The sequence below is a fragment of the Saccoglossus kowalevskii genome, chromosome 6 (assembly GCF_978046115.1).
Source record: "Saccoglossus kowalevskii chromosome 6, keSacKowa6.1, whole genome shotgun sequence".
Taxonomy (NCBI): Eukaryota; Metazoa; Hemichordata; class Enteropneusta; family Harrimaniidae; genus Saccoglossus; species Saccoglossus kowalevskii.
Genome location: NC_140646.1, coordinates 38,941,215 through 38,953,987, shown reverse-complemented (window position 1 = coordinate 38,953,987; position 12,773 = coordinate 38,941,215). Strand labels below are relative to the sequence as shown.

The window sequence follows — 12,773 nt, the reverse complement described above, 5'->3', positions numbered from 1 at the left end:
TACAACCCCCTACCACATTAATCTCCATACCTACAACCCTCTACCACATTAATCTCCATACCTACAACCCTCTACTACATCAGTTTCTATACCTACAACCCTCTACATTACTTTCCATACCTACAACCCCTATCACATTAGTTTCCATACTTACAACCCTCTACATTACTTTCCATACCTACAACCCCCTATCACATTAGTTTCCATACTTACAACCCTGTCACATTACTTTCCATACCTACAAACCTATACCACATTACTTTCCATACCTACAACCCTCTACATTACTTTCCATACCTACAACCCCCCTATCACATTAGTTTCCATACTTACAACCCTCTACATTACTTTCCATACCTACACCCCCCCTATCACATTAGTTTCCATACTTACAACCCTGTCACATTAGTTTCCATACCTACAACCCTCTACTACATTAGTTTCCATACCTACAACCCTCTACCACATTAGTTTTCATACCTACAACCCTCTACCACATTAGTTTCCATACCTACAAGCCTCTACCACATTAATCTCCATACCTACAACCCTCTATCACATTAGTTTCCATACCTACAACCCTCTGTCACATTAGTTTCCATACCTACAACCCTCTACCACATTACTTTCCATACCTACAACCCTCTACTACATTACGTTCCATACCTACAACCCTCTATCACATTAATCTCCATACTTACAACCCTGTCACATTACTTTCCATACCTACAACCGTCTATCACATTAATCTTCATACTTACAACCCTGTCACATTACTTTCCATACCTACAACCCTCTACTACATTATTTCCATACCTACAACCCTCTACCACATTAGTTTTCATACCTACAACCCTCTACCACATTAGTTTCCATACCTACAACCCTCTACCACATTAATCTCCATACCTACAACCCTCTATCACATTAGTTTCCATACCTACAACCCTCTACCACATTAGTTTCCATACCTACAACCCTCTACTACATTACTTTCCATACCTACAACCCTCTACTACATTACTTTCCATACCTACAACCCTCTATCACATTAATCTCCATACGTACAACCCTCTACCACATTAGTTTCCATACCTACAACCCTCTATCACATTAGTTTCCATACCTACAACCCTCTACCACATTAGTTTCCATACCTACAACCCTCTACCACATTACTTTCCATACCTACAACCGTCTACCACATTACTTTCCATACCTACAACCCTCTATCACTTTAATCTCCATACTTACAACCCTGTCACATTACTTTCCATACCTACAACCCTCTACTACATTATTTCCATACCTACAACCCTCTACCACATTAGTTTTCATACCTACAACCCTCTACCACATTAGTTTCCATACCTACAACCCTCTGCCACATTAATCTCCATACCTACAACCCTCTATCACATTAGTTTCCATACCTACAACCCTCTACCACATTAGTTTCCATACCTACAACCCTCTACTACATTACTTTCCATACCTACAACCCTCTACTACATTACTTTCCATACCTACAACCCTCTATCACATTAATCTCCATACCTACAACCGTCTACCACATTACTTTCCATACCTACAACCCTCTATCACATTAATCTCCATACCTACAACCCTCTACTACATTACTTTCCATACCTACAACCCTCTATCACTTTAGTTTCAATACCTACAACCCTCTGTCACATTCGTTTCCATACCCACAACCCTCTACCACATTGTTCTCCCTACCCACAACCCTCTACTTTCCATACCTACAACCGTCAACCACATTTTCCTTACCTACAACCCTCTACCACATTGCTATCCATACCTACCTGGTACAACCCTCAACGATATTGTTCTCCATACCCACAACCCTCTACCACAACCGGTATTCTCCATACCTACAACCCTCAACCACATTTCCCTTACCTACAACCCTCTACCACATTGCTATCCATACCTACAACCCTCAACCATATTGTTCTCCATACCCACAACCCTCTACCACAACCGGTATTCTCCATACCCAAAACCCTCTACCACATTAGTTTCCATACCTACAACCCTCTACCACATTAATCTCCATACCTACAACCCTTAATCACATTACTTTCCATACCTACAACCCTCTATCACATTTCTATACATACCACAACCCTCTACCAAATTATTCTCCATACCCACAACCACATTACTTTCTATAACTACAACCCTCTACCACATTAATCTCCATACCTACAACCCTCTACCACATTAATCTCCATACCTACAACCCTCTACCACATTGTTCTCCCCACCTACAACCCTCTACCACATTAGTTTCCACACCTACAACCCTCTATCACATTAATCTCCATACCTACAATCCTCTACCACATTAGTTTCCACACCTACAACCCTCTACCACATTAATCTCCATACCTACAATCCTCTACCACATTAGTTTCCACACCTACAACCCTCTACCACATTAGTTTCCACACCTACAACCCTCTACCACATTAGTTTCCACACCTACAACCCTCTACCACATTAGTTTCCACACCTACAACCCTCTACCACATTAGTTTCCACACCTACAACCCTCTATCACATTGCTATACATATCACAACCCTCTACCATTGTTCTCCCCACCTACAACCCTCTACCAAATTATTCTCCATACCCACAACCCTCTACAACATTGTTCTCCCTACCTACAACCCTCTACCACATTGCTGTCCATGCCTACAACCCCCTGCCACATTAGTTTCCATACCAACAACCCTCTATGGTACATTACCCTCCATACCTACAACACTACCACATTACTTTCCACACCTACAACCCTCTACCACATTAATCTCCATACCTACAACACTCTACCACATTAATCTCCACACCTACAATCCTCTACCACATTAGTTTCCATACCTACAACCCTCTACCACATTAATCTCCATACCTACAACCCTCTACCACATTAATCTCCATACCTACAATCCTCTACCACATTAGTTTCCACACCTACAATCCTCTACCACATTAGTTTCCCCACCTACAACCCTCTACCACATTAGTTTCCACACCTACAACCCTCTACCACATTAGTTTCCACACCTACAACCCTCTATCACATTGCTATACATATCACAACCCTCTACCATTGTTCTCCCCACCTACAACCCTCTACCAAATTATTCTCCATACCCACAACCCTCTACAACATTGTTCTCCCTACCTACAACCCTCTACCACATTACTTTCCATAAGTACAGCCCTGTACCACATTGCTTTCCATACCTGCAACCCTCAACCACTATGCTCTGCAGACATGACTGGATTTGGATTGAAATGTGCACATCTGGAACCCTGTACGACATGCTTTTTCATACAACCAATGCTTTACTACATTATTAAGTTAAAGTAGACTGATATGTTTCAAGAAAAAAATCAATGTATTTTATTCCATGCTGATGCAATACAAGGAAACGTATGTAAGAATCACTCAGTGTATCATAAATGATCACAATAGGATATACATGTATAAAGTATAAATCAGAAAATACGGTGAACCGAAAAAAAATGTGTCAGAAAAATATTCACAATCAATACATTTACACTCAAAATTTTATTTACAATGTTATTTTAAATCTTATTATTTTTGTACATACTATTTTCTTGAAATATAATAAACAAAATATTAAAGTGTGGGAGTAGAAAACACACAAACCATGGCTAAGGTTTACAACACAACATGAACAGCAGTATCTTGCTGTGAATGTCCATACCCATGCATTAAACATGGCACAACATAGGTGAGAAACTTGCATTAAAGAGACTCGAATATCCACACTATCAGTAGAGAAAAGCAATATGTTATTCAAATCAGTGGTTTCAGTATTAGCAAGTATATTTACATATTTAAAAGGAGCAGTAGAATTACAAAAAGTTATACAGTGATATGGAGGATGGAGTAGATGATGAGCATATGGTAAAATTTTCAATTTAGAAATGAACCCTTTATTTTTTATTTGGATATTTGTTAGCTTAGGAACATGACATGCTTGTTACAATATGTAAATGAATCATTATAATGTTATTCCTTTTAAGTAGAATGTCCATGCAACATTAGCTGCCCCACCAGCTGATCTGGGACATGTCACAACAAGCTTGCCCATCTTAGGAGCTTTGGAGCTATCGGAATTGCCTTCAAACCCTACTATGATATTGTGTGTCTTCTTGCCACGAATATTTTCACCTGGCTTGCAGGTAAAAGACGCGTTGTCCACTTGGAATGTGAATGCGGTTGTGTGAGAGAAGACGTTACGGAAAGGAATGGAAGTCGATGAGCCTGCTTTGATAGTGTAGGGCCCCTGTGGTTTTGGTGCAATGCATGTACCAAATAACGGTATGATATAGTCACCAGCTTGCGGTGAACACACTGTCAAAGTGGCTCGAGTTTCTCCCAGTTTGGATGGTTCAAACGTAACATCTACGTTGAATTCAGTGCCGCCACTGGATGCAGGCACTACAGGTACTGTTTTATCGGTGTGAAATTCATTACTATCCACCTGAAATGAACCACATAATTTGGGTGAATACATCGACCAACATTACCAAGTAGCAATCATTCTACATTAGATCATAGCAAGTGAATATTCACTTTACCTGCTGACCCAAAGATCAGCATAGAAATGAATGAAAATGTTTTCCTTGTGCAGAACAAATTTAAACCTGATGTTTTGAATTATTGTTTGCATCATTGCAATATAAACAGCAGTTTATAACAGGGTTTGAAATTTACAGTTATTTGGTTGCCTCTGGCAACCCTTTTGGCCAAGAGACAACCAAATCTTGAAACTGGTTGCCCATTTAAACAATCATTTTTTGTTGAAAATTACAATATTTATAGTTCAGTGCAGTATTATCATTTCGCTGGAAAAAAGTTTAGTTTTAAACTTTACTACTTTCCTCCAGATATATAATATTTGTTTAGATTAAAAATCAAAAATTATTGGACAACTAAATTGTCATGTGGACAACCAGGTATTATTATTTTTGTAATTTCAACCCCTGTAAAGACTTTAACTAAAGATTGTCTTACCTTGCAAACCAACTCTGTCTTAACTTTAGCAAAATTAATCAGCTTAGCACTGACTTGTTGATGTCCACCCAGTGCAGATCTAAAGTAGAGTGCTTTCTCTGGTCCAGCTGCTGTAGCACATAAGCTCATGTCATACTGGTATAATCCAAGTTCATTACTGGTCAACTGCAGTTTACCAGTGGTTTCTCCAACTTTCAAAGGCAAGTATTCAATATTCAGTTTACCCTGTCAACAGAACATCCATGATACTTAATGTTATTCAGTTTTGTAAGGTATACAAAATGGCCTCTCATCAGCAATTTTGAACCAGATCTGTATGAAACGATGTGAATCAAGGTCTTTTAGGGTTCTGGAATGCTCCAGTTTGGTTCACTGTAATCACAAATGGACATCAATCAGTCATCTGGAACCGAAAGTTATCATATTTGTGCTTCATTATGTATGTGTACAGAACGTAAGCTGTGCAAGTATGTATGAACAGAAAAATGGAGGTCAATCAAGTTTAATAAATGTTGTGCTGTGCTGCAGTAAAACATACACATGGGGAGAATATATGTGCCAAACTCATACTGACCTCTGACTGGGCTGGAACTAAAAACTGTGCTGGCAACATGACTTCTGGGATAGTACAGTTGGTAATGAAGGTTACTTGGAAACCCAGGGGGTTGTCAATCTTAACGGTATATGATGTAGAAAGACGTACTGGTGTGGACATTTCAATAGAACCAATCACACCAGGTGGGGTGGCTTTAAATGTCACAAAATAAAATTGGAATTCTTCAGTGTCTTTGTTCATGAACGTGATCTGTAAAATAAGTATGATATCTGGTAGTCATACATTCATACTCAATAATAAACAGTGATGTATTGGGAATTGTAAATTTAAAGATAACATTCTGCCTCTATGGCATGATAGTATGGATTACAACATCTTTAAAATGACAAGACTAATGATGATTTGTCTTACCTTTGATAAGTAAGTACCTTCCTTATGTGCATGGAAATTTAGTTTATAATCTTTCTTAGCCAATCCTGGTACATCAATGTATTCCAACCCTTTCATAATAGATGCTTGATCTAATTTGTCAGGTTTGATGTGCTCTATTTCAACTCGAAATCTACAATAAACAACAGTCAAAAGAATTATACACTGCCGACATAACTGCAGTCAATGGCAGAAAAACCTGTCTTTGAATTTATTGTGGTTTCATTGTCAAAACAGTTGATGATCAAAACTAGAAATAATGCTGGAATCTTTGGCAACTATTTGTAAAACATAGACTCGGCCATTCTGAATAATGATATGTCAAGCCTTCTGATTGGTTAATTGACGAGTTGTAATTAGAATTTCTGGTAAGATAGTCAGTGAACTATGGGTCAATGTTCAGATTTAAGGTCAAATTGGTCATCTCAGTACAGTAATTTGAAGTTATTACGAGATACTGCAAAGTATGCATGAAGACTGGAAAAGGTGTTTTTGTCTTGTGTGAAAAACTAGTTTTCAAGTGTTTCGTAAATTTAGGTGGAACTTTAAATATCAAATGATTTTACCAGCAGTACAACACAATTTAATCTTTTCTTTTTATTCCATGCATTCTGTTAACAGTACTGACATCTTAGAACTAAGTTTACTCACCTTTGTGGTTTTCTGAGCCAGTTTGAGATTGACAAAAGTTCAGTATATTGAGTCTTACATGGTACTTCACGTGTTACACTTCCGGCAGCTTTTGGTGCCTCTGATACACCAGTCAGATTGTATAACAATCCAGAACCATCAGGCAGAGCAAAGAATACAGTTCCCTATCAACAAAATTACATATGAGCTGAGCATCTCCGAAATAAATGGAGCATCACTGGCAATATCAATTAAGAGAGTTGATAGCTTACAGGAGGTCACATAAAAACTATATACATGTACTATATTTGCTCTATTAGAAATGCATCTCCAAGTGCATATAAACCTAAAATTGCATTCGTAGTATACTGAATCCAAAAAATATTACATATTTCGACTATAAAACACATCTGTCATTTACTCAATTGTATGTATAGAGAAAATATGGTAAAGGAAGTATGTCAACAATTGTTGAGCTGTTCTGAAAATACCACTGTGTTCATTAATGACAAATCATCTGGGAGAAGAATAGTAATTTGTATGTGAAAGTTATTTCACTTTGTAGAATACTTATAATATAAGCTAATAACAGCAATTCATGTTATACCATAGCTAGCAAATATGTAAAATCATGCTGAATATTAATATATTTGACTCACTGTATGTTTTTTGCCTTCTTTGGTCATAGTCAATGGCCTGTAGACAATTTCATAGGCTTTACTCTGCTGTGGTTCTATAGTAATTGCATCCGCACCGGCCCAGTATTCACCATCAATCAGTGGCCTCAGATTCCATAATTGATTAGTACGGTTGGTGAGTGTCAGGTTTTTAGTCTCCTTCATTCTGACATGAGTGTTGAAATGTAAGACTTCTTTCTGTGGTTGACAGGGCACACACATTCCTGTTAACACCAACTTTAGAGGTTTGCCTCCCTCTATTTCACAACGTAACATCTACAACACAAAATACAGAAAACACTGTTAAATACATCAATGAAATGCTAATATTTGAATAATAAGTGTATTTTTTTAAATCTTGGAAAAGAAAGATTTTAATAATTCATGTTACTGATACAAACAACCAGCAATAAATGTTTGAAACTTAAATCTGGGTTTGTTAAGGAGGGGGGCAGCACAAAAGTACACACACACACAGACGGTGTTTGGGTACAGTAGGGGGTATTTATTACTAATCTAAAACTCACATTACTACTACTGATGAGATCAGTGGTCTGCCCCTTTAACAACTAGCGTTGGAAATGTCAAAGGTGACAGTTCAAAGGTGATATATAAATCACTTGTAAGGCTGATCCAGGGGAGACCACTGGTAACTGTTGTATGTACTACAAACCGAAAACACTACGAATGAAATTCCCCAAAATACCCAAACACCATTAGTGAGTAGGGAGGTTGGATGCAAAGCGCTGTGATGTTTCAAGACGGAGTGGAAAAGAGGGGTGGAGATATTTACGGAAAGCATCACTTTTCCAATCACCTAATAATTTTATGAGCTCAGATGGGATACCAGACTGTAATGCCCATGAGGCCCCTCCCCGCCGAAAGCTGTGGGTGGAAAATTGCGAGATGTCAGACACTAAAGGTGTCAGCAAGGAGACAAGACGCTTGGTAAAAAGAGGGGCAGTGACTGGGTGGGGGGGGAGGTAGCAAAAGGCTGGGTTCTCAGGGGGGCCAGGGGTAATGAGGAAGGCCGATAATATGGCAGCCGCAGGGCAGAGAGGATGGTTTGGGACCATTGGTAGTGGAACTAACAACAGGCGCTCCTTAGTTTGAATGGTTTTTGACCATCGTACTGTCAGAGCTAGGCCCCATGAGAACACACGAAAGTCTGTCCGCATAATGTGTCGAGAGGGGTCAAAATCTTTGCAGGATTTTGGCAAAACATTAGATTTGCGCAACAAACCAAAGAAAAGCAACAGGCAAATCGCCCAGAAAACTGTGTCCTCCAAACTTGAAAACACAAGCTGTGCACGAATCCCTAACAAGAGTGACGGAGTAATGGGCAGCTTACGATGCACAGCAGTGCCTTTACATCTGGCAATGCCCTTCAAAATAGACGACAGACGCCAGTTCCCTGTCAGTGGATTGGGAAACCCACACTCAATGTGCAGAATGCGAATAATGTTAAGATATTGTTTATGGAATTGACAGCCAGACGTCTGGCCAGGTAAGCTGCGTATCTGCACAAGACAAGCTCATTTACTGGGACTGGAGCGTATCCAAATTGAATGCAGAAGGCGAGGTAGGCACGACGGTGGGTGGAGTATGTGGATTTAGTTGAGGCTGCAAAGGTGTTTCCTCTATACATGGCAATTTCCACATCAAGTTCTTGTTCCAACCTTTCCAATTTAGAATCTGTGGAAGGAGGTGACAGAAACTAGCATGAGACATATGCTGCTGAAGGCTTGGGGTAGATGTAAAATGGGTGGTGCGGTTTTGAAATGGAGCAAGCAGGCCACATAACCGAGCATACTGGCCTGGCTGATGCAAGCGCGAGATGGCATCTGGGATATGATTAAGCTTGCCCGGAACATGAATAGCTGATATGTTAAAGTTATAACAAACCGATAACCAGAACAGCTCGCGTAAAACACCCATCACTAACCTATGACGGGATGTGCCTTTGTTAATATTGGCTAGCGCTACCATACTGTCCGTATGGATGAGAACTGTACAATTGCGCCAACGCGGAGCCCAGCGTCGAGCTGCAAGTACCACAGAGAGCACTTCCTTGTGGTTTATATGCAAGGTTGAGGCTTCTGGCCAGTCCAGGCCCCATTGGGTGTATTGCCAGTCACCCCTATAGAAAATGCCTGAGGCCTCAGTAGATGCATCCATGTGCACATCGGTAATTGGACGGGGGTCTATAAATTTGTGCGTACCATTAAAATATGCAAGATATTTAAGCCACCAATTGATATCAAGCTGGAATTCGTGCGAAAGCAAAATTTTGTGAGAGCTTTTGTTGAGAGTGTAAATGTCATCAAGTACACGCCGGAGGAAAGTTCTACCTCCTTTGATGACACGGCAGGCCCAAGCAAGTTTGCCGGCAAGGCATTGCAGTTGGCGGCGGCTAGCGCGTTTGCGTTTTGAAAAATCGTGCAGTGTGGAAAGCAATTCCGCGAGTTTTGGCAAAGGCAGCTGAAGCGTTTGGTGTACTGTGTCGATATCTATCCCTAAGAAGGTAAGTTTCTGAGAGGGGCCTACCACTTTCCCCCAAGCAATACGAAAGCCAAGTCGGCGGAGCAAGCGGAGAAGGGTATTCAAGGCCAGTTCACACAACTCGTAAGTCTGCGCGATGATGAGAAAGTCATCTAAGTAGACGACCATTGCATCATAACCCCTCCGTGCCATCATACGCCTAACACTTTGGGTAAGCCTGTTGAAAATATACGGAGCTCTGCGTGCCCCAAAGGGAAGGCGGGTATCAGTCATATAAGTTGGATTGTCCTTCTCATTAAAATTCCATTGAAGCCCGGTGGCTGGGTAATTAGAAGGGTGGATTTTTACTGATCGGTATGCTGACTTGAGGTCAACTTTAGCTAAATAGCAGCCAGGAGTAACCAAATTAACGGCATCATCAATGGTTTGGTACTGGAAGGAATCGTGGGGGGGCATAATCATTAACAGCTCTCCCTTCAGGCAGGCTGCAGTCATGAATTAGGCGAACATCTGCAGAATTGGGTTTGGGGATGGCCCCCAATGCACTAACAATAGTGGGTTTGGTTGGGGTTATGATGTAATGACCGTCAATAAGTTCTGACCTAAGCTGTTTTTCCACCTGCTGTCGAGAACCCACCGTGGCAGACTTATAATTGGCAACATGTGCTGGTTGGAATCGACTTTCTGGTGAAACGATATGGAACCCATCACGAATCCCCTCTAACAAGAATTCTTTGTCTGGATCATCCTTAAGCTCAGATTCCCATTCCGAAAATTTTAAGGCAGATGAAAAGGCAGGGGGAGATATCGACACAGGACTACCTAGTTTTTTGAGTGCGCAATTTTTGGATGCAGTTTTCCACAGAGAGGTTCAATGCAAATATGAGAGTATGTGCATTTGTCGCCAAATTTACAGTTGCCTCTGTTATAACCAATACAAATGGGTTTTCCAGTGGCTTTGTCAATAGGAGATTGGGAAGTATGCCCATTAGATGATTGCCTACTATTTGCCGTTTTTGACACTGATGTAGTAAAAGATTTTTCCTTCAAAACAACTGTGTTTATGTGGGGGATATCACTGCCCCATTGAAACTGGTGTATAGCTTGATACTGTCTGTATTGACGATCATAATATAACACTGAAACCCATGAGTATCTATCAGCCAGCAAAGAAATTTTGTCAGTATATGCTAAATAATAAAAAATTTCGGTAAGTTTCAATGCACCTGTACGCACAAGTTCAGCCATAATACGTGCATTGGCACCGAACCATTGTGATGGGAATACGTTCTCAAGTTTGGGTTTCTTACATTCTGTCTCAAAAATAAGTCTGGAGCCATTCTGGCCTGTCCCTATCACTTGCTGTTCTTTTGTCTGTAAAGTAGAAGGAATAAAATCGACAATGTCTAAGTATTTCTCACCTTTCTTCCCTTGTAAATAAATTAAGGGGTCTAAGTCCGCCCTAATAGGGATGTTTGTTGCGGTTTTAATAACACTGTGCTGTGACAGCAGATCTGCTAATGGAAGTCCGGTGGGCGGTTGCGTTGTTTGTGGGTCCAGTGAGGAGAGAAATTGCTGTAAAACATTCGGGGTATCGGTCGCACTGGCGATGTTGTGATGGGCTGTATCAGGCTGACTGGACGTCGACGGTACAGATTCACGTCCTGTGTTGGCGGCCATGTTTGTTGTTGTCGTGTTACCGTTGGTGGCGCTTGGTGTTGCAACGTCGTTGGGTGGGGGTTGTTGACTTAGGTGATTACCAGGGTTGGGCGCATTGATCGATGGCGTCTGTATGCTGAGCGGGTTACTAGTCAAGCTGTCCTTCCTGCTATTGCAAATTGCAGCATCCAGGAGGCGTCGTTGAGCTATCGGTTCTATATTCATCGCATCCAAATCTTCGGATTGTACTAAACGAATGGCGGTCATTGACGTAAAGCCACACTCTGCTAGTTTTTCGAGCGTGAAAGACGAGAGTTCATGCGTCGTAGCCCATTGTTGTACGTCTAAATTGACATGTGGTGAGCTGATTAGAGTACCTGAGCGAGGAGTTGCGAATAGATTTGGAGATGATGATAAACTAAATTCTGTTGACATCGTGGGTGACGGAAATGAAGTTAAATTCTATACTGACGTGTAGAATTGTTCAAGTGGGTCTTGAAGCTCTGGTGTCTGTTCCGTTTGTGAAAGGTCACAGAAGTAGCAGGTATTCGTGCAGCTAGTTGTACAGTCAAGAAGACGAGCGATAACTGGATGTTCTTCTACTAGAATATAGTGAACGTAGCGACGCAGTTCTTGTTCAGTCAATGTATAAGTCGGTGGAATATTGAACTCAGCACGTACCAGTATTACGATAAATTCGTTAGAGTGCATGGATGTCGTGAGACAAAGGCTCGGCAAGACTAGTTGAGCTCTAAGCAGAGAAGGCACTGTAAACTTGGCGGCTGCAGCGATCGCAATGATATTAGTTTGAAAATGCCACGACTTGTGAGTTAGTTTATTTACTTAAGTTAATCCTCGATTAAAGGTCACAAGGTGGGTCTCTGATTCGTTGATCAATATCGTATTTGCATGTGACCCATGACCTGCAGGCATTAGGCCAAACCCTAATTTAAAACTGGTTATATCATAACCAAGCCTTTAAGAGGCATGGATGGCTGTCTTCTTTGCTCACATGAAAGAAAGAAAGACTAGTACTTACATCATAACGGATATCTTGACAAATTTCAGTTGGATGGAATGATACTTCAAATGACACTGTCATACCAGATGATATATAACCTTTAGTTGGTGTAATTGAGAAATCAGGTCCAAACTTCTGAGCATTCCATTTAAATCTACAACAGATATTCAATGACAGTTTTATTGCAAGCAATGATAAAAGATGAAATTAAGAAG

General features: G+C 40.5%; 1 protein-coding gene across 2 annotated transcripts in view; it reads right to left on the bottom strand.

Moving 5' to 3' along the window:
- Window positions 1-3,416: 3,416 nt before the first annotated feature.
- Window positions 3,417-12,773, bottom strand: part of LOC100375784 (axonemal central pair apparatus protein HYDIN-like) — a 50,672-nt gene continuing 41,315 nt past the window's right edge. For both annotated transcript variants that reach the window (XM_085500516.1, XM_078013794.2), the window contains exons 73-79: window positions 12,577-12,712; window positions 7,359-7,652; window positions 6,721-6,884; window positions 6,052-6,202; window positions 5,659-5,889; window positions 5,085-5,309; window positions 3,417-4,551 (exon numbers count right to left, since the gene is read on the bottom strand). In XM_085500516.1, the coding sequence (XP_085356642.1) occupies window positions 4,069-4,551; window positions 5,085-5,309; window positions 5,659-5,889; window positions 6,052-6,202; window positions 6,721-6,884; window positions 7,359-7,652; window positions 12,577-12,712 (1,684 nt within the window). In that variant the 3' untranslated portion in view covers window positions 3,417-4,068. The remainder of the gene's footprint in view (window positions 4,552-5,084; window positions 5,310-5,658; window positions 5,890-6,051; window positions 6,203-6,720; window positions 6,885-7,358; window positions 7,653-12,576; window positions 12,713-12,773) is intronic.